Source organism: Sciurus carolinensis, chromosome 14 (genome assembly GCF_902686445.1).
Source record: "Sciurus carolinensis chromosome 14, mSciCar1.2, whole genome shotgun sequence".
Taxonomy (NCBI): Eukaryota; Metazoa; Chordata; class Mammalia; order Rodentia; family Sciuridae; genus Sciurus; species Sciurus carolinensis.
The window spans coordinates 65,406,107-65,432,484 of NC_062226.1; the positions used below are offsets into that span (position 1 = coordinate 65,406,107).

Genomic DNA, 26,378 nt, shown 5'->3' on the forward strand with positions numbered 1-26,378 from the left:
AAATTTTTTGGTATCTCCTAAAATAATTCTCTTTGTGATTCAACAACCTAATTAAATTCTGAAAATATTTGCCATGCCCAAGGATCTGAGTTAGGTAAATTTAGCACCTATCATTACTCCAGAGTTGGGAGTAATGATATAAAAATGAATGATATAAGATCCCTTCCCTAAAGGAGCTCATGGTTAATTAGGGACAATCCCAGATGCAACTTAGCCTAAGGCAGGAGGCAGAGTGGGGATTTCTATGGAATTGTTTACATTCCAGGGAAATGCCAATTGACAGAAATTTTCTTCATCCAATAATGAAAAGACGTGCAGGCAGTACCAGGATGGCATCAAGAGTACACTAAGGGGCTGGGGAGATAGCTCAGTCGGCAGAGTGCTTGCCTTGCAAGCACAAGGCTCTGGGTTCGATCCCCAGCACCAAAAAAAAAAAAAAAAAAAAAAAAAAAAGAGTACACTAAGCTGAATTCATGAAAAAAGAAAGAGAAATCTGATTTAGACAGATTCAGTAACCATGTGAAGTGAGCAGGAACAGGGAGGATATTGATCTATGCTGCTCCAACTTTGATATGCACATGGGGAACTCATCAAAAGTTTCAGATTTATGGGACCATGCTTGTAGTAGCAAAGATGTAAATAAGCTTCGCAGGGGCCTAGGACATCCTTACCACTAATGGCAACGTCCACCTTGACAGAGCTAAAAGATCCTGTTGCAGACTTCGAACAATGGGACAGTGAGAATGCAAAATGCCAACAAGTTGAGTTATCAGCACCCTTTGTAAAGTCCTGAACTAAGGGCCATCTTTGCTCACTCTTTCTCTCTATTACTTCAACTATTGTTTCCCCTTCCCTGTTGTACCTCAGTGTGGAGTTTGAGGCTTCTACAAGGTGTATAGTAAGGACATCAGAGTTGATCCTGAAAGAGGGAAAATAGACTTCAGTCAGTCATTTTGCCACCTCAATCTGGCAAACTCATCTTAACAAGAAGAATGTGCTATAAATAATCTCTTTGGAAGGTGGGGGCTATTGTGCTTCAAAAAAATTTTTTTTTCCAGTATTGATTATTGAACCCAGAGGTACTCTATATCCCCAGCCTTTTTTATTTTGTATTTTGAGACAGGGTTTTACTAAGTTGCCCAGGCTGAACTTGAACTTGCAATCCTCCTGCTTCAGCCTCCCAAATTGCTGGGATTATAGGCATGTACCAACATCCCTGGCTCATATTTTTTTTAAAGAGCAATTCTGAAGCATAAACAATGTTTCCTTCCCATCATAGGTTAAAAATGAGATAAACTGTAAGGAATCAGCTTGACCTGACTTCAGTCATCTTGAATCATAACTGCCAATATTGCTTCTAAGTCTGGTAGGCTTTCCTTGCATAGTTTCCCAGTATGCTATAAATAAGCAAACCTTTACAGAGGTATGTGGAAATTTATGACCAGACCCTGGAGCTGTCAGTACCAGGAATGTGCCTGATACTAGCTTGATATAAACCAAGTACATTTGGCTTGGATAAGTCACTTTTGTCCTGACCACTTTTATATGCCCCTTTCCTCTGACCTAGACTGGAAGGATTCATTGGTCTTTCTGCTTCCCAGGATCATGCTTATACCAGGATGTTCCCAGCAAATTAAATTCTTTGCAATCCTGGGTCTGTGGACCTCTTTCTTTGTTCTCATGGCATCTCATAGCTGGTTCTCACACATTGGGACTGGGTTTTTCTGGAACACAATGCCATGACCCCCATCCTCAGACTCCATGATACTTTTCACTATAGGAGACGGTGACCACAGCTTTCTTCAAGGTGGAGGGATTCGTGCCTAACCTCAACAGTGAAACCCTTTGTGAATGACGTGCTCCCTTCTCATCTCAATATTATGTTTGAGAACAAATTCTTATGACATTCCAAACACTAATGGTTAAAAATAAGGCAGGATTTGGTAAAAACCACTAAGTTTCACCACATGGCAGTAAAACACACATTTTCTTGAAAAATGTTGCTTTTCAACTGACTCCAGAAAGGCACAAGTAAAGCATGTGTCTGGCCAAGGTCTAGAATATATAAAACTCGAATATGATTCAACAATAAGAGCCTTTTTTTAATTAAGTGAGAAAATATTTTAATACATTTCTCCAAATAAGATATATAAATAAAATAAGTACATGAAATGTTGTCCAACATCATTAGTCATTAGAAAATGTTAATCAAAATCACAAAGAGATCCCACTTCACACTCATTAGGATGGATATTTATGTATGTGTGTGTGTATATATACGTATTCACACACACACACACATACACACACACACATATATATGTAGTAGAAAATAATATATTTTCGTGAGAGTGGGGAAAAATTAGAATCCTTCTATATTATTTTTGGGAATGCAAAATGATGTAGCCCCCATGGAAAACTATTCAGCAGATCCTCACAAAGTTAAGCATAGAATTAAAATGACCTGGAAGTTTCACTTCTTGGTACACATCCAGGAAAATTGAAAACATACCTTCACACAAAATTTATACAAAAATGTTCATGTGTAACATTATTAATAAATAGCCAAAAAGTTAAAACAATCTAAATGTCCACAAACTTATTGTTGGATGAATTATATATATATATATATATATATATATATATACACACACACACACACACACACACACACACACACAAGGGAATATCATTCAGCTATAGAAGGCATAAAGCACTGATAAATGCTACAGTATAGTTGAACCTTGAAAATACATTAAGTGAAAGAAAGCCAGACACTTTCTCCTCTATGAGAAATGTCCAGAATAGGCAAATTCATGAAGACAAATTATATACTAGTAGTTGCCACTAAGGATAATAAGGGATTGGGCCTGAATGCTAATAGATACAGGTTTTCTTCTGGGGACATGAATGGAAATGTTCTGCAGTTAGGTAGCAGAAATGATTGCGAAATACAATGAATATGCTAAAACCATTCAGTGTACTTTAAAACGATAAATCTTACACAAATTATATCTCAATTTTTAAAAGCATACACACCCTCTTAAATGAAATAAATTGATTAAAAATGGGGGAAAGAACTAGAAAATAATAATATTAAATGATTCATTTACATTTTGATTCATTAACACTTGTGAAGGTTTATTTATGAGATGGGAGAGATGACAACAACATAGGAAACTTCTTTTAATCATCATTCCAATAGCACAAAGATTGCTAATGATGTGGCATTTTGTTCAGACTTGGTAAGATGTATGTGAGCTTATCAGATTTGAAAGTCTCACCAATAATTTGAAAACCCAAATGAAGCCATGCATGTTTATTAACAGCTCAAAAGCAGATGATCAATTTAAAGAAAAATTGTGATTATATATTGTGGTTCAAAATCTGCAAAGGAGATGTTTGAGAGCTTAATTTTCAATTACATAGTATAAAAATGAATCAAAATAGCTAACACTAAACCAGGATTATTCTAAGATTAAGATGTGAAAATCCTTGGAGGAAAAGAAAAGTGAAAACTAATGACCCGTAGTAGACTACAGGAAATAATTAAAATCAGAGCTGAAATGAATGAAATTGAAACAAAAGAAACAATTTAAAAAATTGACAAAACAAAAAGTTGGTTCTTTGAAAAAGTAAACAAAATAGATAAACCCTTAGCCACGCTAACAAAGAGAAGGAGAGAGAAAACTCAAATTACTAAAATTCACAATAGTCAAGTTTTGGAACCAACCTAGAGGTCCATCGACAGATAAATGGATAAAAGAAATGCAGCATATATACAAAGGGAGTTTTATTTAGTCATAAAAAAGAAAAAATTATGTCATTTTCAGGAATATAGATGGAACTTGAGAGTATTATGTTAAGCAAAATAAGCCAGATTCAGAAAGTCCAGATGTTTTCTCTCATGTGTGAAAACTAGAGAGAAAAAAAGAAAAAAAAAAAAGGGGGGGGGGTAACTTCATGAAAATAGAAAGGAGACCAATAAAGTAGAGAAAGGGGACCAGAGGGAGGGAGGAGAGAAGGTGCTGGGAAATGAAATCAACCCAACTATGTTAAGTGCATGTATGAATATGTCACAATGAAATCCACTTATATGTGTAATTTTTAAAATTTATTTTTCAATTTTTTACAGACTGCATTTTGATTCATTGTGCATGAATGGGGTACATCATTTTGTTTCTATGGTTGTACGTGATGTAGATTCATACCATTTGTGTAATCATACATGTACATAGGGTAATGATGTCTGTCTCATTCCACCATTTTTCATACTCCCATATGTATAATTATAATGCACAAATAAAACATTTTTAAAAACATAAAAAAGAACTAATGACCTAACTAGGCGTGGCTGCACATGCCTGTAATAGTACCCAGTTATTTAGGAGGCTGAGATAGGAGGATTAGGAGTTTGAGGTCAACCTGGACAACATAATAGGAGACCCTATTATAACCCTAATATAAAAGTATATAAAATCCTAATATAAAAGTATATAAAAAACACAAACTTAAAAAAAAAAATCAACTGACATTAATGACTTGCATGCTACATACAAGTAAGCTAAGTTCTGTGGAGGTTACAAAAGCCTGGTCCCACATGGTTTACAGTCTAGGTGTCTTATTTCTTGTAAGTCGTAACAGAAATTTTCAAGAATTTCCCACGCCTGGAGTTGAGTCTGTTGTACCAATTAATAGTATGACAGGAAGTAGGTCACTTAACCCTTCTAAGTTGCAGTATCCTAGTCAAAGAGGGGAAAAAGAACCCATGTCACACGGTCATTGGGAGCATTAAATGAAATAATGAATGCAGAGGACTTAGCCCTGCCCTTGGCCCATGGGAAGACTTAATAAGTGTTGGGTATGGTTGAACATGAGAACAGCAAACTTTGAGAGAACAGCACTTTCAAAATTAACCGATGCCCTGGAGTAAACCAAAACTACATAGGAGGCGATAACAAGAGGCAAGAATCAGGATTTTAATTTCATGTCTGTCACATACTTAGCTATGTTATTTCATCTTTTTTCTTTTTGGTTGTTTCATCTAAAAACTTCAACAAACATGCCTCAGAAATGTGAGAATCGAATGAGAAAAAGCATATAAGAAGCACTTTGTGATCTAAACCAACATGGTCCATTATTCTTCTTTTAAAATGTACATGTCTATTATTCTATCCCATGTTCTTAAAAACCATTCAAACTACAGAGATAGTTATGGTATAAAACTTGGAGGCCTAAAGACACATTGCTGATGGAGGGTTGAACAAAAACTTCTCTTAAGAACAGGAAGAAACATAGATGCAAATACCAGTCTTAGAAGCACAGCAGAAAGATGTTGAAGACCTTGTAATGCAGACAGAACAGTGGGAAAAACATGACATAAATCTGACACAATTGGGTCCAAATTCCACTCATTATGTATTTTCTAGCTCTGGGACAGAGTGTAAATGACAGTGTCTTTGTGCCTTAACTTTGTCATTAGTCAGGAGAGAATGATACCAGACTCGGGGATTCTGAGTCTGATTATTAAGGGTGATAAAGCATGAAGTCAGATAATTCTCTTCCTCTTCCTTTTTATTCCTTCCCAGTCACTTCCACTTTTACTCTTGGGGAGTGTAGGGATGGTGCTGAAAGGTGATAGTGGAAGCAGAGTGACCTGAAATTTTTCACTCTACCCTGATGGACAAACTGGGACTGATGGCTCCTCCATCTGCTAGAAACCACAGACACTGCATAGACAAGCAGCTGGAGTTGGAACAGAGCATGCGGTCTCCATCACCACAGTTTCTAAACAGATGCAAGAAGTCTGCAGGTGATGTCCACAAAGACATTTCAAAAGACATGCAATAGAAGAACCTTTCTTACTGCTCTAAGAAATAACACTTTCTTGGTCATCTGTTCTTTAACCAAAACAGGAACAACTCCATTCTTAAAGACAAAATTTAAATGTATTTCAACAACTTCCACAGTTGGCATTGAAGACTGTAAACACCCAAGGCTTCCAGGGTCAGGGCGGTAGTGAGCGAAGCAGGTCTGAGGGGTGGGGGTCCTGTGGTGGTCCTGCCAGCTCTGGCCAAGCACAGTCACCAAAGCAGAGAGGGTCCATGGGTGACTCATCCTCTTTTTTAATGAGTAAATAAGAATCTGGGTCTTTGTGTGAAACCACCTATTTTTAAATGTTAACAAATGTTTAAAAACAATTATTAAATTCTGTGAGGTCATGCAAATTACCTCTGTAAGCCAGTTTCCTCCTAGGCTGTCATCTTTCACCCTGGTTTTTCCATAGAAGAAACAGAACAGGGAAACAAAACAGTTTCGGAAAGCAACCAGTGTTTGGTTGAAAGCAAGCATCACGGCATCAGGAAATGGGTACAATGAACACACAAAGTCTCCTGTGGTCTCCAGTCAATCTGACAAATGTTATCTGAGTGACGGATTCACACCAGCATCCTAGGAAATCCTGTGTAGTGAGGCCAAGGAGAGGACAAGTCTCCTGACACCCAAAATTTACAATCTAGTAGGCAGGACCAGATGTGCACATGAGAACAGAAAGAGGTGTTGCTAATTTTTTGGAAAGGCCACCCCAAAGTTGTAGTTCAAGGCTACCCTTAAAAATCCCTGTTAGATGGGAATTAGGAAAGGTAGAAGAATTCAGAATGTGCCTTCAGTGTGCAAACAGGAATTCAATAGGCAGGGACTAAGGAGGAGGAAGGAAAGTGGGGAGAATACCAAGAAAAGGGATCAGGAGAAGAAAACTGGCATGCATTAAGTGTCTATAGTTCTAAAGACTTTTATATTATATTATAGGTTGGATATCCTTCATCTGAAATGCTTGTGACTAGAAGTATTTTTAGATGGAGAATTTTGGGAGATTTTGCTATATTGTATATATATAATGAGATGGGAATCAAGTCTAAATATGAAATTCATTTATTTTTCTTAAATGCCTTACACACATAGTCTAAAGGCAATTTGATACAAAAATTTAAATAAATCTTGTACATGAAGCAGTCTTATAGTGTAGAAGTTTCCACTTGTGGTATCATGTTGGTGCTCAAGAAGTTTCAGATTTTGGAGCATTTCAGATTTGAGGTTTGGAATTCTCAACCTGAATTTTACTTAATTGTCTTATCTAACAAACCATATTTATAGATGAAGAAAATAATGCAAGAAAGGTTAGAAAACTTGCCTACAAGTCACAGCCATCCTCAAGATCCAAGACTGTCTGACCCCAAAGTTCTGTTCTTTTCGTAAGGAGGTGGTAAGAGTGTTTGGTCAATAGTTTGGCTGATGCTTGAAGGGATAGCTTAGAGAACTAAGAATAGAAACTTGGCCTGGGGCATTCCACAAAGGACCTTCAAGACCAGGGCAGAGAATATTTATTTCCCTGACCCTTTGTTCCCTTCATTATTGAACCAGCTCATTGTGAGGATTAGATGAGATAATCTAATGTGTTGAACTGTAAAGTAATACATAAAGATTAGCTAGTGGAAGAGATAGTGAGTTGCCATTGAACATGTTTGCACAAGGCCAGGCTTAGGGCAGCTGAGGTGTGTAAGAAGCATTAGAATAGGGAGAATAAAGCTGTTCATGGCAGGGTAGCCCATGGGATGGGAAAACAGGAAGGAGCTTCATCAACAGTGGGAAGATTGAAGGCAGAAGAATGAGGATCCCAGACCCAAGACTTGGGTCAGGGAAAGGTTTGGGGAAATGACAGACTGGTTTATGTCAGAGTTTGGGTGGGAGGGTGTTTTAGATAGCTTGTTACTTCATCTTGTTTCCAACTGAGAAAGGGAGGTCCAGTGAGCCACTGATTCTGCCATATTCCCCCTGCAAGTCCTGTTTTGTTTCAACTTCTGACTCAAACTGAACCCATTCTACTGGAGCCCAATCTGTCAGGAGCCAGCTGGTGTACACTGTACTCAGTTGTTCACATGTTCAGGCCCATTTAGGGGCAAATTCACACAGGTTTCTCTTGGAAGGAGGCTTGGGGTGAGGAACTCAGACACACCTGTTTTGGAACTGGGGCCCTTCCAGAATTGCAGGTCACTTCCTCTTTCCTTATGGCAAGTCACAAAAGAGGAAACAAGCTAGCACTTGTATCAATGTGCTTCTCTAAAAGAATTGAAGGCTAATTAGTGAATGTGGCTTGAATTCAAAAGAACATTTTGAAGTGGTTGGAAATTAACAGTTGTTCAGAGAAAACAAATGATTAGGGGTAGTTTCCCATTCTGGAAACTAATAGGACAGAAGCAGTCATAACCCCTACACTCCCTGCATGGTACAGACCGGTCCTAGTGACAGGGAGAAGAAGCCTATCAGTAGCCTTTGATGGGAAAAGACACTCAATCTGGACAGTCTTGCTGGAAAGAAGACCCTTCCTTTGAAAGAGGATGCCAAGATCTAGAGAATGAATGTTTAGACAACACACTCTAGGGTTGAAAAACAGAAGGGCACTGGAAGGAGACCAGCTAGGTTTAGTAAGCACTCTCCACCTGTCAGCATGCCCTGCATGATGCTCCAACATCACCCTCCTCTTGAGCTGCACACCTTCTCAGGCTGATTATAGCTTAAATTTCCACCTCTATCTCCTATCTCTGTCTCCCAAGTACGAAACCCAATGTACAATTGCTTTCTGGGGCTCTTTATCTGGAATATGTACTTCAACATGGAACCCACCCTGGGGAAAATACTTGTCTTTCCTTTTCCCTAGAAAATTTTAAACTTGGCATCCTGGTTTCCCTGATGGCTTAAAATAGGTCAACATGATCTCTGATAGTTTCTCCATCAGACGATAGTCTTTGCCCCCTTTGCTTGACCTGGGTGGGTTTTTTGCTTGTCCAATAAGGCAGAATGCAATAGTAGTGAGGTTGCACGGAGTCTGAGGCTAAGTAAGTGAGGGCCAGCGTTTACTGTTTTCTCTTTTTGGCACACTCACTTTGAAGCACTAAGGCATCACATAAGAAGTCTGGTGACACCAAATCTGCCATGTTGGAAAGACCACATGGGAAAATCAGAAAAAGAGAGGGAGACAGAGACAGACACAGATAGACACAGACACACACAGGCATATGCGCGCGCATGCACACACACCCCAGAGGAGCCCTATAGCTGTGTGAGAACTGGATTTTATGATATTTCCAACTAGAAGAGTCCTGAATTGTAGGTGGGCAGAGTAGAAGATATTCTGGGTACCTTCTCCATCAAACACATCTGCCCTACTGCATGGAAGAAAGAGCAATTGACGTGGGACAAGTCCTTCCAGATGTGGAGGCTAAGAGGAGAGGCTTATGTGTCAGGGCAAGGGCAGGAGGGTGGCCATGCTGACGTATAGCTACAAAGGTTGTGGGCACCATTTTTCCCTCTTATTTCCCACAGTGCCCGTGAGTGGCAGCCATAGTCATCATCAGAATCATGAGAAGATTTCTATGCCACTATTCATCACTTTTTGATAATGGTGTCCTAAAAAACCTTACAGTGTGGCACTCAATGCCATGTGCTTCTCTGCTGCTTAGTCTCCATTTGTCCTCCAGACTCACGCTCTGTCCTTCTTTGTCCTGCTCTGTGTGTTGGCAGGCTGAGTCAGTATTCCTTACCCTCTGGTTTTGGCTGGGTTTAGCCAAGGAGAGGTTCTGGCTATAGATCCTAAGGGTGGAAAGAGAGAAGTTGGGGTATTTCTTTTCCGATTCCCTCCCTGCCTTGCCAGGATTCTGGCAATATCTGTGTTCCTTAGTGGTTACACAGGTCCTGTCGTTTTTTCCCTCTGCCTCAATATTCATTGGACTGTGGTAACATTGTCCCCCCTCTCCCTGTTCAGGCCTAGGGGAGCTACAGTTATTAGTTGTTAGGTGCCTCTCCACTCCTTGCTATTGCCGCCTAATTCTATGAAAAATCCCTTGATTCAATTCTGCTCAGTAGAACCCTATTGAGTGAGCCTACCATCTGTTTCCTGCCAGGTCTCTGATCCAGGCCTGCATAGACTCAGCTGTCACAAACAAGGGTTTGCTCTTTCTTGCTTGCTCTTTCTTAAAGATGCTCTCCATTTTTTTGCTTTCACGCCCTTGTTCAAACAGATCCATGTCTTTGGAAAACCCTTTACCACTACTGCCGCCCAAACAACTCCTACCCATTCTTTAAAACCTACTTAAAATTCTACCTCCTCCAGAAAGCCTTTCCCAGGGTTTCTCCTCAAGAATGAGTCTCTCCTCTGGGCCCAGCTGAGCTTCAGCTGCATCTCTGTTGCCTGCTCTGACCAACCTCATCTCCCTCCCCTCCTATCTCATTCCAAGCCTGAGGCAGAAGCACCGGCTGCTCATGTTCATGCTTGTACCCATTCCCCGCTGTCCCAGAACTGAGTTAGATACTCTGTAGGTGTCTGACACCTGCTGCATTGAACTGAACAATTGGAATTTAATGCATGTACCCAGGAAGTCAATGCATTTTTTAGCTCTGCTCATGAAACCTGATTATGAAAGGTAGGAGAAAACACCTGATAGAGGATGCTATTTGAAGAGCATGAAAACTGGGCGAAAGGAATGTGGGTACAAATTTTGCCATCATCCCAGGACCATCAAACCCAGAAGTGCATCATAAAAAAAATGGCCTCTTCTGTAACTCTTGGCTTGGCCTCCATCAACAATAACTATGGTGCTATGCATATGAGAAGCAAAGGGCAAAGTTCCTAAATCTGGAAACTTCTTCCAGGTTTCTGGAGCCTCTGAAGTCTGAGGAGCCCTCTGGGTTCAAATAAGGGCGAGATTAAATGGGAGAAACGAAGACCATACAGGAATGCAGTCTCTTGAGCAATTAGTCCACTGGTTCAGGCCCAGCTGGTGAGTGAACCTTTCAATCTTAGATGGACCAGACTCTTACTTTCCCCCATAAGTGCATCCATCCTATGCATGTACGGTTCGTTATTTCCTGATACAAATATCTATGTCTTGACTTGTGAGCACTAAAATATTCCATTTTCTACCTCTCTATTCTACTTTTCTCCTCTTAAAACACTTTGCCTGGTAACCTCAAGGGTGATTGAATCTATCGATGTGTTCTATGCATGTGTCCTGAGAAATACCTTCATGTACCTTGTGGTTATATTCCATTCTATCCAATCCTCAGCAAATATTAACCTGAAATCACCCACACCTGTATGTTTTGGAGAAGGACACAACTCTTCCTCAAGTTTAATATTAAATGTCCCAGGTCACTACCTCTTTGCAATAGCCAGTTTCATAACGGCTATAAAAACACCTTCTGAGTTCATTATACAATCTTAGGAAGCCTTCTATCTGCATATAAACAAAATCTGACCCTCTCCCTCATAGGAGGTTTAGTCAGGAGCAACTTGATATCAGAATGAACTCTGGAAGAAAGAAGTGAGCCAGTCATCCCAGGTTTTTTAGACTTGTCACAAGCCTTGAATTCCCAGTCTGATGAACATTGAACCCTTAGTCTAACTAAATGGGACTCTCCAACTTTTCTCTGTTTCTGACCTCTGCTTACAAAGCTTATGTCACCTTGAACTCTCTTCTCCATGATGCTGATCATGCAGCCTCCCTGCCAACTGTATACCCTTTTTCCCTAACTTGTGGGAAGCTGTAATCCTACTTCTTTCCCATTCCCAGAAGGATTGCAGAAATATTGACTTTTTTTTTTTTTTTTTTTTTTTGGTGCCAGGAATTGAACCCAGAGGCCTTAACTACTGAGCCACATCCCCAGCCCTTTTTTAATATTTTCTTTAGAGACAGGGTCTCGCTGAGTTGTTTAGGGCTAAATTGCTAATTGCTGAGGCTGAGTCTGAACTCACAAGCCTCCTGCCTCAGCCTCCTGATCTGCTGGGATTACAGACATGTGCCACCATGCCTGGCTTACTTTTATCTTGAAGTGAGTTAAGACATACTTTAAGAACTTTGTGTTATGGGTTGGGGTTGTGGCTTAGTGGTGGAGTGCTCACCTAGCATGTGTGGGCACTGGGTTCGATCCTCAGCACCACATTAAAATAAATAAATGAAGTAAAGGTACTGTGTCCATATACAACTAAAAAGTATTTTAAGAAAGAACTTTGTGTTATTTCTTAAATTAAAATGAGGCAGTCCCAGTGTTGAAAGGCTAGGTCAGAAATCTCTGTACATACCTTGATGCTTCTCTTAATCCTCACTGGAAGAAGAAAGGCAATGACAGGTCAGCTTGTTAGGTTATCATTTTGAAAGGAAAGAACACCCATGTACGGAATATTAAACATGTCATACACCACCATGAGGGGTCCAAGAAGCCTTTTCATACAGGATGAGAGTAGGACTGGAGAAAATACATGAAGATGATACCTTAGGCCAATGCCTTCAAGGAATAACATCCCACTCAGAATCCAAATTTTATTATTTGCAACCCTCCTTTGTTTTTGTTTCTGGGAAACAATAACAAACATTCATAAGGCACTTTATGATTTTATAAAATACCTCCACATGTATCAGCTTATAGGATGGCAGCAAAGGATTAGCTTTAAGTTCCAGACATGAATGTGAATGCATCCAAGATGACCAAAAAAAAGCAAACGTGGTGGGGATCTTCTTCTAACAGTAACACCTGAACGTTTTGTTTGCTAGTGGAATCATGGATGTTTGTGAGGCTCTTGGACCTCCTTTTTCAGGTCTGTCCTCCTGGACCATGGATGTTCCCTCAGGCAACAGGGTAAGTGGCAAAAGGGGAGAGAAAGAGAGAGACAGAATCTAAGCAAAAAGTCATAGCTACATACCCTACTCACAGTGATCACCCAACCCCTTTCCCTAGTGCACAGGACCTGAGCAGGATTCAGGGGACTCTACAGGGGATCAGTGAGGAGCACTGCTTCAGGCTACTTCAGGGATCTAGATCTAGGATACATAAGTACCATCTTCTGTAGACATCGACTTGAGGTTTAAGAAACAACTAAACCTTCCTCAATCGTTTCCACTCAAACTTCAAATAAATAATCTTCTAATTTTTAAAAAATAAACAAGCTAGTGGGAAATTACTAGACAATACCAATACTCAGCATAGGTATCAAACCAGTCACAGGCATGATTCTCAGTTTTGAGGTTTCTAAACTGGCAATGAAGTTTTACCTCCACTACTCCATGGATTTCAGAATTACCATAGTCTAGTTAGTGAAACCTCAGGAAACTCTCCTCCTGGTCTGAGAAAGGAACCCAGGGAGAGGAAGCAAAAATGGAACAAGTCTGTTTCATCTCCTAGTTGACAATTAACTTCTACTAATAAAAAAGAAAAATCCTATCTATAGAGTCTTTAATGACTAAGTCTAGTGTTTATCCAAGCAGTGTTCAAGTCTACTGGAACAGGTAGCACAGACAGACAAATTAATTTCTTATCATAGAAATAATCTCCAGACAGGGAGAGAAATGAGAAGACTATGAATAAGGAGGTGAAAGGAAGGATACTTGGAGGTGGGCAACCTAGAAATAAATTCACTAAAAGATGTAGGAGTTGTGGGTTAGGGTTGTAGGTCAGAGATAGAGCTTTTGCTTAACATGCTTAAGGCCCTGGGTTCTATCTCTAGCACTGAAAAAAAAAAAAAAAAGTGTAGGAGTTGTTAAATGCCACATTTAAAAGGCTCTGCCATCCAAGGCTGATTCAGCACCAATCCATGGTCCAACTCTTAGAAACCAGTTATTCCACTTTTTCTGATTAGTCCAAAGAATTCTCTGGATATCAGATTTTCCTTAGGAAAGAGAGATGCTGAGAGCTTCCAGGCCATTCTGAGATCACTTACTTTTTTTATTGGGGGCCTCCAAACTAGAAGTTAAATATGTTGGAGTGACTTGGGTTTTGGATAAGAGAGCCCCAGGGTCTCTAAAGATCTATAGAACTGAGTGGGTAACTAGGGAATCAGCAGGATAGGCTCATCAAGAATTTATATCTTTTATTCTTCAATGAAGAAGGGTTTGTGATCAATCAAAAATATTCTGGGACTCATTTGGGATAGCATTCTGAGGCGAGAGAGAAGTGTGAAGACAACAGTACACATTGCTATGGGTTGAATACAGTTTTTCCCCTCTTAAACTCATGTTGGAATTTGATTGCTACTGTGGCAATATTAGGGAGCAGGGCCTTTAAGAGACCAATTAGATTATGAAGACAGATTCATGTCTTTCTCCCCATTGTGAATTCTTGCTCCTGCAGGACTGGATTAGTTACTGCAAAAACAGTTCAGAAGTGAGGTTGCTCCTTGCGTTTTGTCTCTTCCACATGCACCTGCTTGCCTTTTTGCTTTTCCACCATGAGCTGAAGCAGCATTAGGCCCTCACTGGCACCATGCTCTTGGACTTCCCAGCCTCCAGAACTCTGAACCCAAATAAACCTCTGTCCTTATAAATTACCCAGTTTCAAGTGAACTAAGACTCATGTATGAAATAGTAGTTTCATACAATACTCAAAACGGGACAGGACAGGATCAAGGTTCTGTACTCCTATCACTACCTCTTATCTGGACTCCATCTTCCTAATCATCAGGCCCAGAAATCCCACCACACCTGCTCAAAGCCATTCCAACTGTGGCCTCTTCCAGGAACTTTTCCGCAACCCTAACTCTCTTCTTAAGGCCCAAGGCATGTTGTAGCTTTTGTGCAGCAGTTACCATACTTGGAGGCTCATTTTAGAGATATTTGTGCAGTATTATCACCAAAAGACAGAAGACAAAACACAGACTTCACATCTCTTGCCAATGACATCCATACTTGTTCAATTTCAACTGAGTGCCTAATTGATTGCTAAATGAAAAGATTTTCCTAGCAACAGACAATACTTTTTGCCTTTTAAGTCAATCCTGTTTGATTAACAGTGGTTGCCAGGAGCCTAGTTTTGAGGATTCTGAAGTGATGATAGAGCTGGTAGTAAGAAGTGTTGTAATCAATTAGTGATGCCTGCTACAGGGCAGGGTTGGGACTAGTGATGTGAGTACTGAACATTTATGAATATAAAATAAGGATTATAAAAATTTTAAGAAGGCAGGTTATTCTGATTGAACAGAGAGGTCTATATGATAAAAATGGAAGTTAGATCTATCCTCAACTATCCTAACCATGCACAGGATAACATTTGATGAAACATCTGAGCAAAAGCGTTCACGAAGAAAAGTACAACCCATTCTGGGAATGCAAGTACTAGACATTCAACTAAAATATAAACTCAAGCAGAAGGTTTATATAGGAAACAGGACTAATTACTGTGGCATGCTCTGAGTAAAGAGAGCAAAAAAGAACCAAAATAGAGGAAAGAGGGAGAAAGAATAATAGTTTTTATTTAGCTACTTTGCAAGAATGAAGTCTTCAAGAATGCTTTAAACTACCAATTAGGTGTATCAAGGTTTGTTAGGGAGGAAGAAATCTTGCTTAGTGGTTAATACCCTAAGTTTTGGAATCAATTCTGGGTGCAAATCCCACCTCTGTGTCCTCAGTCACATGACCTAAGCCTTATACATTTCAGTTTCCTCATCTGCAAAATGGGAACCCCTCTCACTCATTTACTATGTGGGGGTCAAAGAGGAAATCAGTGTGCATTAAGCTCAAGTAAGTCCTCAATATATATCAGTATTAGACTTGCTTAATGACAAGAGAAAGAACTTTTCAAAGGAGAAAATATGCTTCTCTTAGTGTCTCATAATTTAAGGAATCTTATGTGAAATTTGTAAAGTGGCTAAGTAACTCAGAAAGCATTTAAGTATATGAGATATACACAGAAATTGGGCAAAACCAGTTTATTTTCCAGGAATGGACAGAAATTGAGAGATTAGATTTTCTTTAGTTTAGGCATATCTGATGTGTATCTTTATTATTGTTATTGACTTAATTCTTTACTGAATTTTAAATATTCACCTAACTCTTAAGCAATGGAACAGTGGTAGAAAAACAATTTAATTGCAAAACCTCACCTGAGTTCTCTTGTCTAAAGATTTCCCCCCTGGTTGAGTGAGTGCTGTAGTTTAACCATCTAAGTACTGAGTTGAAATATTTCTCTCAGAACAGTTACAAGAATAAGCACACAGTGCAGACCATCTCTGGGGTCATTTCTGAGTTGAAGTTCCCATCCCAAAAGCCACCACTTCACTGCAACATGCAGAGTCAAGCAGAGATCACAGAAGGTGGTACAAAGATCCTTGCAAGACACTTGGGAGATTTGCTGTGACCACTGTCATGTCTTTGGATACAGGGAGGGACTCTGAGATCTAAAAGCTCAGCCTGAGCAAAGGGGCTGGTGGAGGGCCTTACTCCTTAGTGCTGGTCTGGGTCTGAGTGGTGAAGAATGAGGCATAGTGTCCCCCCACACCCAAGATCCATCTCTCCGGGAAGTATAGGGGTATTTGCTGGAAAGAAAACATCCTACCTGTGGTAAATGAACAGGCAGGCAACAGATATTTTCTGAGGCAAGGTAACAACATTTCTGGCAAGGAATGAGTCACTGAAACACTTCCTTTCCATTAACAGAGGTGTTACTGTGGAGTGTACTAATTACAACAGAGCACTCTCTGTTGCAGTTTAAGGCTGTTCCCTCAGCAAGTATAATGAATTAGCTCCTTCTAAAAGTACCAGCTTAGCTGAACTATATCTCTGAAGTGAGTTATGGGCTTCATAGTAACTGTCTCCAATATTGTTTTCTATTGGATGTATGTTTAACATGCAAAATAGGAAAGGCCATTTAAAACATTTGCTACTTCAACAGATGCTGCTGCAGGGGGCTTCAAGTGGGTCACTCCATGTCATCTAAAATGAGTACATTTTCTTAAGTAGTGCTTGAGTCCCCACAGTCTAAGTGACCCCAGATCTCCAGTGAAACAGAGGAGATCTGCAGATTTGCAGATTTCCTCAGGCAAATACGGACTCCCCAGCAGCAGGCTGGCAAATCACTGACTCTCTAGGAGTTATTTTCGGTCTCAACTCTGTTAAAGGTAATCACAATTTCTCACAAGTAATTAATGTGGAAAGCTCTCTCTGTATAAGCAAGAGCTCACATGCGCATTCACATGCTCTCAAAAGCTGAGTGTCCTAATCCCACTGGTTTACACCTTGTCTGACTTAATCCAGGTTTCTCATTTAAGCTACTTCCTGAATTTGCACACAAAAAATGTTCTACATCGTGTGTCTCCATTGAAACGTCCCTTATGTCTTGTGCCTGGTGCTCAATATGTTTCTTTTTCTTTTTCTTATTTTTTCAGTGCTAGGGATGGAACATCCAGGTCTTTATGCATGCCAGACAAGTGCTCTATCACTGAGGTACACCCCGGTCCTTGGTGCTCAAATTTTGACCGGTGGGTTAACGTTGATTCTATAGTTGAATTGTACTAAATAAAATACTATATCTTAGATTAAGTAACATTTAACAAGATATTTAATATATGTCAACTATTAGCAATTCAAAGTCCTCTCAACAGGTAGCATTTGGTATGTGTACCCTGATGGGCAGAATCTATTATAAAAAATAATTTTAAGGTTCATTTTATAATCCATTGTATAATTTTGGGGTTTAAATAATTTATTTGGGGGTTTTGATTTGATAGACTTAAGGTATATGCCTTGCATAAAACAACCTCAAATCAGAATCTTTTCAGTGATTCTTCTAATCTGGTAGGTTCTGATTTAGTTTCAAAAATGAAAGCATCAGGAACTGGCATTCAGAGCCCAATTTTCTTTTCTTAATTCCTAAATAGGTGGAACTTGGGCCAATCCAGCTAAGGGATCTTTTCTTTAGGCTTATTAATTAAGCAGATATGTACAACAGATAGATGATAGATTGAGAGATGATTGATAGATAAAACAAATAGATGTAGGTATACAGGAAAAGTACAGGCAATATCTTATAGACACATACATAAGGGTATGTCTGCATACATTTAGTCACACATAAAGTGACTTAGACTAAGCTAACATACTATCAACTTCAAAATTTATAGAAAATGTCATGAAAGCCAATTTGTAGTAATTATTACCTTGCTGATAATACTTATATTTGTTATATGGTATGGATTAAATTACTAATACAAATGAAATGTATATGACTAAACTAGAAACTGTTTTCATCAGCTTTCAGAAACATACAAATGAACAGTTACATTCTTCATTAAAAACAAAAGTTCCTATTACACATGGACAACTATGTCATTTTTGTTTTCCCAAAACCGATCACTTATTTTATGTTGTAAAACAAAAGGCCAATTTTAAAGATATAGGAACTAGGTTATTTGTATCATTTTAAAGAAAAGTTTTTAAAGACACTCTTATTGTATTCTGCAATTTGGAATATTCTGTACTTCATGAATATTTTATGTTAGAGATATATTAAGTCCAAAAACATACATTTATTAGACTTTTACTTTGCAAAGAATAATCTGACATAGAACATTACCCTGGTAAGAGCCCCATATGTAATTTATAATATCTCTAAGTCAAAGAATGGTTGACTCAAGATCAAGGTGATACCATTTTCATATAATACTCTTTAACTACCCCTTAACCCCATCCTCTTCGCTTCCTACAGATATCTCTGGCTACTAGCAATAAACTGAGGAATGACTGTATAGTCATAGAGCTAAAGATTCTCAACCTCAGAGATTTTCCAGGGTCTACAAGTATGCAGCACACATACTGCTATACCATAATGCTGTGCCCTTGCAGACATCAGTAATCCATTTCAGAACTTTGGTTTCCATTTCTTTCTCAATAAATATCATACCAGGCTACTACCTATAAGCAGGAGTCAGCACATGAATGGATCCCTCTTTGATTTTCCAGTTAATCTAAATCCCTTCCTTCCCTTTCTTTCTGATAAGAAACAAAGATCCAAAGAGTATAAATATAGGGTATACTTTTTTTCCCCACATAGCTTTTAAAGAACTGGTTGCACAATTTTAAGGTCTCATTTTGTTTTCAAGTGCCTGCCAGGTGTAACAGGAATTCCCTCAAGGGGTTTATAATCCAGTTTTGAGGAAGAAAAGATGGGCATGCTTGATATAAATATAGACTAATGAAGTGTTATTCTGTGCTACTGACATATATCAGAAGGGGCTGAACTAGACAGAGAAGAATGTATGGAGAAAATGAAGTTTGACCTAAGTTTTGTGCCCACTGATTCATTCTTATTAACTCTCTGGGTCACAAATGGCTCAGCAATTCCACAAATGCTAAATGTTACCTACCAGACAAAGAGACAGGTGCTGTGAGCAGAGAGAGAAGCAGCATAGGATTTCTTCCCTCCAGGGCTCATAGGTTGATAGGGAGGTAGTGAAACCAGAATATTGGGTCATAAATACCAGGCATATACTAGTTCTGAACAGCAGTGGGAAAGCATAATGGTTAGCAACAGTCTCTGGAACCAGACTGCCAGGATTTGAATCCCATCTCTGCCTTTGATCAGTGACCTTGGGCGAGTTTCTTTACTCTCTTGGCCTCAATTTCCTGAAAATATGCTTGATGGAAAGATCAAATGGATCAGAAAAGTGCTTAGCATATGGTAAGCAACCCTAAGTCTTAGATCTCACATGTGAAACTGTAAGGGAGGATGTTTTGCACCATCTGGGAAAGGTGAGGGTGGAGGTCTACCCAGAAGAGAGAGGGTCTGATCTGGGTCTTGAAGGATGAGGTAAGCAGGGTGGATGCAGACAGTGGGGGGTTGTGGACATCATGTTAAAGAGATATCTTCTCCACCCTGAGGGCAGTGGGCAGCTCTGCACTGTTTTAAGACCTGGAGCACTGTGATCCGGTCAGCTTCTTAGAGAAAGGTCACTTCAACAGCAGTCTCAATCATTAACTGTTGTTGGGGTTGGTAGCCTCCAGACAAACAGGTCCATGTTCTAGTCTCTGGAAACTGTGAAAAGTAGCCCATATGGCAGGAGAATGAATACTATACGGCAAGATGTGATTTCGTTAAGGATCTTCAAAGGAGAATTTTCCAAGAAAGCTCAAAATGCCATCTATTCTGACAAAAATGACAGAGCTACTGGGAGACCACACACAAACACAGGAGAAAGTGATGTGAAAAGGACGTATAGCCATAAGCTCAGGAATGCTGGGACAGCCACCAGAAGGTGGAAGAGTCCACCTAGAGCTCTGGGAGGGAGTGTGGCCTTGCAGATTTTAGACTTCCAGCCTCCAGAACTTGGTGAGAATAAATTTCTGATTTGCTTTTCACCACCCAATTTGTGGCTCTTACAGCAGTCACAGGAAATGAATACAATCTGAACTCCTCACCTTCCATCTTAGGAGTGTGGAGACTTATCCCTGCCCAGGGCAAGCCCTCACCAGACCCTTCTACCCCCAGATAAGTGTCTTCTGTTCTCCTGGGCCTCTTTACCCATCACCATTCATCCTTCTCTCTCTGTCTGCAACTTTACTTTTAATGATTGTTTCTCTTCAGGTTAAATCAGGATCAAGTCTCCTAAGGCAAAACAAAACAGAAAACAACATCTCTGGATCTTAGACTAATTACCACTTTCTCCCAATTTTTTCACACCTAGGCAGCTCCAAAGAAAGGTCCAGAGGGTCACTTCCCCACTTCACTTCCATGCTGTTAAGCATCCTCCTCCTCCTCACTGAGCCTCTTGCCCAATATTCCCTCCAGTTCTTAACTCTTCTCTTTCCCCCTCTCTGAGCCCCTTCTCTACCCACACCTCCAATGCTGAGTGTCAAGGGCACTGTTTTTGGTCTTTTCTTCTCTCAAGATAGGTTCTATCCAAAGTTTTAACCTCTTTCTGTACCTGAAATGCTCTCTATTTGACACTCTACTCCAAATATGTTTCCTAAGCAGTAGACCAGTTCATCCAACTGCTTGTTGCCTACTTTTACCAAATGCCCCCTGGGCTCCTCCACCTCTGAACCTTCACAATGTGTCAATACTCTTTGTATTGTGTGCAACATTGTGTCCTACTCTTTTCCAAGAGGGCACCCCTTCAGGGATTCCCTTTCCTGCTGGAGATTACCAGCTCTCCTTCAGACCTCCAAGCCTGCACAGGTTAACCTGCTGAACACCTCACTATCTTTTCCTTTCCACTTCCACTTGCACAGCAGGCTGCTCAACTGAGGCATCCTTTCTTCTTGTCTGGATTTTGCACCTGGCCTACCCTATTGCTCTGTCCCCTTCTCATCTCCACCTCATCTTCTACTCTATGCTCACCTTACTCCTTTCCTTGCTGTTTAATGAAAGTCATGATGTTTCCCAGATACCTGTAACTTGTTCCTTCACCTCTTTCCATTCTTGATTCAACCATCACCCTCAGTATGCCCTTCCCTGTCACCTTCTTAAAATTGCAGCCAATTTCCCTAACCACTTCCCTGGCTTTATGTTGCTCCAGAGCACTATCACCATCTCAAATACTCCATGTTGTATTTTGCCAACTTACTGTTTACCCTTTACCTCTTTCTACTGGAACTCAAGTGCCACAAGGGCAGGGAATTTTGACAGCTTCTGTGTGACCTGGCTTTAAAACAGACCCTGCACACAGTGGGAGCCCCTTACATATTTGTTGAACGAATGATGTTAAGTGTTGGTTCCTCAGCCCTGCTGAGCCAAGACTCTATGATGTGAGTGTCTGGTCCTGGAACCAGCATGAGGCCCTGTCCTCAGGGGTTTCACAGACAGACATAAAATCAGACAGAATAGGAAAGCAGACACCGAGTCTTAAATGAACACTGCCAGGTAGATGCCAGAAAACTCCAGAGGAGGAGATGTGAGGCAAGGGTATGACTAAGATGTGAGGGAATTGTTTTTGATTTTGGACCATGGAAAATTGGAATCTATCAATGATTGCTTCCTCAGGCTCCAAAGGAAATGATTTACAACAGCAGACCTTCTTGCGCCATTGTGTAAACAACACCTATTGCCTCCTCCCAAGATCCCTCAGCTTGAAATCACAGATTTTTCGAATGAGTGAAATGACACATAACCAGTCTGGAAAAGAAGATGAGGCTTTATGCTGAGGAGGTTAAGGGCACCAAGAGAATCACCTCATGTGATGTCATTGCTACAGATTTACTGGACTCAGAGTACCCACAGAATTCTCTCACTCAGTAATCCCACTTGGACAGAATTCCCACTTACAGCACAAAACCTCTTCCTTCAGAATTTCTGCTTCTAAAAGGAATTGAGAATTAGGCTGTAGGGCACAAAGAAAAATGATTCTTTCCAGTTCCCTTTAAAAAAAGGAATAATGTTACAGAGGCTGGTATTGGCTTAGAGCTTCACCAAAACACTTGAATCACTCTGGCCTTGAAATTATAGGCTGAACAGTAAGAGGAAAAAAGTGACACAGCATGGGAGACTTTAATTCATAGAGAAAATATTAATTTTCTCATAATCAAATCATTCAGATTTACCTTAAAATAACATGTATTGAGTGCCTATCATATACTAGTCACAAAACTGGGTATTTTTACATTATCTTAACACTAATAACAAATATCCCCATTTTCCAGATAAGGGAACTGAGGATCAGAGAGTAAGCAATTTGTCTCTATAGTAGAGCCTGACAGTGCCAGAATTCAAGCCCAGGACTTCTAAATACAAGCTCTGTGCTCATTCTCCTCTACTAGAGAAGCAGGGGGAAAGTCTACAAGAATTATAATAAAAGCAATGGAAATAATCCTCATGGCATTTTAGGAAAGGCTTATCATGTGAAAATCCAAGCTATTATTTTTCAGGATCTTTTAGGGTTTCACAGAAATTTACAAACGTGGTTACCTAACTATTTAATCCCTTCACTTTGTGGATAAGAATTAGAGAAATATTTAGTCCATTGCATCTTCTTGTTCCTGAAAAGAATTAACTTTCCATCTAATAAAGATGATCTTTAATTGTATTTGCTCTCATATGTTGTATCTGGGAAAACCAGAAACTTTAAACAGGCTCATAAAAAGTTTTTGCCCTTTATTTCAATAACTGAAATATTTTACAAAGTTAGGGCTGCTGATCTACATAGCAAGAACCAAACATTTCAATGACAGTAATCAAAAGATGTCATTTCATCAGGGCAGTTAATAAATTTGACGTTTTTTTCTTCTTCAAGGTTCACAAGCTGAAAAGTCCAGTAAGGTTGTTGCAAAAGAGCTCTTGTGATTCTTCTGATCAATTAAGGCAGTTATAAACTCTTACTATGATAACTTAGCAAGGGGCTTATGGATACTCAGTACCACTGTTATTAAGGAACTGGAATTTCACAGTCTGTTCATCAAGTGAGCTAGTATAAATTACACAAAAAGAGGTATGATTTTTCACTCAGGCCCAGTGCATTCCAAAAAAGAAAGAAAAGAGGAGGACCCCAGGAAGTGCCAGGCTGGGCACACTGGGGAAGGTCTAAGCTTGAGACTTCTCAGATCAGAAGCAGAAATACATGGACGGACTTTCTAGGGTTGCAGTCTAGAGGAACAAATGTCCAACCATACTTCAGCTGGGCACTTACAATTTTTAAATGGTGAATTTCCTTTATGGAGAAAGGTCCACCTGTTACCAAAGGACACCCGCAAAATGGACATGAAATCACTCTTGCTACTGAAGATATATTTATGCAACTGGGTCCAAAGGTCAGGGAGCAACTACTCAAAATCTTCCAAACTGGCTTCTAGTGAGTGACTATGCTAACCACTTGGTTAACAATTGAGAGTCTTTGGAGAATCCAGGACTGAAAAGCCAGCATTATACTGCACTTGCACAGGGACTGGGAGGGAGACACTGACTAGGGTTATCCCTAAAGTCTTTAGGAAGGGATTTAATAATTCCAATTATTCACTGGGAAAACAAACAAGGCCATCTCTTCTATTTGGATAGGAAATCAAATCATTTTTTTGTAGAATCTGCTATTTACATGTGGTAGGGCAGGACAAACCGTCCCTAAAAATTCCCTAAGTCACTTGGCACTTTCTAGAGGGAAGAAGTCAACACTTGTCTCCTTTCCTCCCACAAATGTTCTCTGCTAAGGCAATTCCAGGATGTTATTTATTTACCAGAAACATGACTTTCCTTTGCACAAGGTTCTGGAGGAGCCAGAGTGATCCCAAGGATCCCATCAACATCCAAAGGTTTTTCTTTGTTGTTGTTGATGTCATTTTTGATAGGGAGGATACTGGAAGTGGGGCAGGCAACACCAAAGACTCAGATTTAGAAGCAGAAGCTGGGAGAGGAAAGTGCATGAGGTTAGGAGGGGAGACAGGCTGCTTCCCTCTGCCTTTCCAGCAAACGCAGCAGGTTTCCAAACAGAGGGTGGAGTCTGTCAAGGAATCCACTTTCCCCAGAGGGTGCACCAGCCCTCACCTGCTGGGTGTCTCCACCTGTGTAAGCTCAAAGAAGTGTATCCCGGGGCCCAATTGAAAAAACAGACAACCTTGGCGCAAATTAACAATCTACAATACGAATAACCCATACCTCCAAGCTCTGTCAGCAACCTAGTCCAATGATCTGTCCGGACTGAATCACGTAAATAAACCCTTGTTTTAAAACAAGTAAAAATGTCTTTACATTATTTTAATTAGAAAATGTGGAGAGCAAGGTAGTACAGGAGGACCGGGCTATGCGAGTTCTTTTCTCTTCCCGGTGATGGTGATCTCTCGTGGGCCACAACTGCACACTCCTGAATTCAGGCATGAATCTGGCAGCTTTACAGAGCCCGGGTGCGGACAGTAGGGGCTCACCGCCTAGGAGGGTACCTTTCCATGCACTGCCCAGGGTGAGCGGCGGCAACATTCCTAGTTCTCATCTGAGGGCGTGGGGGGAAGGCCAGGCCATCCCGAAGACCAAGGTGCCTCTTCTAGTCCTACTGAGAACACTAATTCATAACAGTATCTGGTGGGATATTACGATTCAGGGAGGAAAAAAGCCGGGGATGGGCAGAGAGGATGGAAAAAAATATTAAGCCATGTTAGCTTTCAAAGGGACAGAACCGAGAGCTACTTGATTCCCTTTGCACCTTTCCAACTCCTTTGATCGTTTTGGGTAAAGCACACCCAAATGGGAGTCCCGGGGCAGCTTTGTTCTTCGCACGCAGAAATCTGCGCGCTTGGGGGAAATCTCCATTCTGGGGTCCAAGGCCAAGGCCCAAGGGGCGCCGATGGCCCTGGGCAGCGTGTGCGCCCGCGCCATGCCCACCCTCGCACCCGCACGAGGCCTGGGCTCTGGGCACGCGTGAGGGTGCGCGCATCGCCCACCCGCCGCGCCGCTCACCTAGCACTACCGCGGCCACGGTGGAGAGCAGCAGCCAGTTATTCTTCAGGAAGCGCTTGCAGTCGTATCCCTTCTTCGCCGGCTTCCCCATGGCTGGCGCCCAGGTTCGGAGCCGCCGCTGCGGCCGCAGCTATTGTGTGCGGGGCTCGGCCGTGGGCGCGTGGGCCGGGGAACCCGGGGACCGCCGGCAGCCCAGTGGCGCGGCGGAGGCGGGATGCGGGTGCTCCAGGGAGAGGGAACGCGCTGACTGCTGCCGCTGCCGCTGCCGCTGTCACCACTGCCACCTGGGATCGCGCAGCGCGCCCGCCACCCAGCTAGAGCGGTGGTTTTGCGTGGCAGGCGCGCCGGGCTCCTCCCGCTGCTGCCGCGCTCTGCAGCGACCGGGCCAACCAGCGAGGAAGGAGGGAGGAGCGGCGGGCCCAGGGAGGCGGGTGGGTGCGTGCGTGGGGCGCCTGGGGTCCCGCAGAGCAGGCGTGGGAGGGCGCCCAGCGCTGAGGCTGGAACGGGGGTGGTAGTGGTGGGGGCTCCCCAGAAACCTGCTCGGCCCCATGGCCTTCAGCTAGAGTTGCTATCGCTCGTTACCCCTCGTGTTAGGTCTAGGGATTTAGGGTTCTTTCCGCCCCTTATCCTGAGGGGGCGGAGTCACTGCCCCTCCCTCCCTCCCTCCCTCTCTCTTTTTTTCCCCCCACACCAGCCTTCCCACTGCTGGCCCTGGGAGAACGCGCTGCCCTTGCGAGTTGGGAGAGGCTTCCAGTTGGGGGACACTGGTTCTGCCTTGGGTCTCTCTTGCTTCCCACGCAGATGTGATTTGGCAGTAGCCTGGAAAGCCTGAACCTTCTAGGTGAACCAAGGAAAGAGCGAGCACAGGGGGTCGAACAAGGCTTCCGGAACTTTCACATGGGGCCGCTAATCCCCCCACAGAGATTATTTGTTTTTTGAGTCTCAAGAGGTGAGGTTGCGACAGTATTTGCTTGTGGACGCAGACTTGGAAGTGCTCCCTGCACATGCAGATGATGAACCCTGTCACAACTCTACTTCTGCTCCTGGTGACTTGCTCCTCAACAGCGCTTGGTAATTAGGACTGAGAACCCGTCCAGGCTGTTCTGGGAAAGTGGGCGGGCCCATCCCTAAGGCCAAACACATTAGAAAGGTAAACCCGAGAGCTGGAGAAATTAGGTTAGTGGTGCCAA

The 26,378-nt window shown here is 41.4% G+C and overlaps 1 protein-coding gene across 1 annotated transcript in view; it reads right to left on the reverse strand.

Annotated features, from left to right (window-relative positions):
- Positions 1-25,719, reverse strand: part of Slc1a1 (solute carrier family 1 member 1) — a 75,658-nt gene extending 49,939 nt beyond the window's left edge. Inside the window, exon 1 of the mRNA XM_047525216.1 lies at positions 25,189-25,719. Within this exon, the coding sequence (XP_047381172.1) occupies positions 25,189-25,279 (91 nt within the window). The 5' untranslated portion in view covers positions 25,280-25,719. The remainder of the gene's footprint in view (positions 1-25,188) is intronic.
- Between the last annotated feature and the right edge of the window lie 659 nt (positions 25,720-26,378).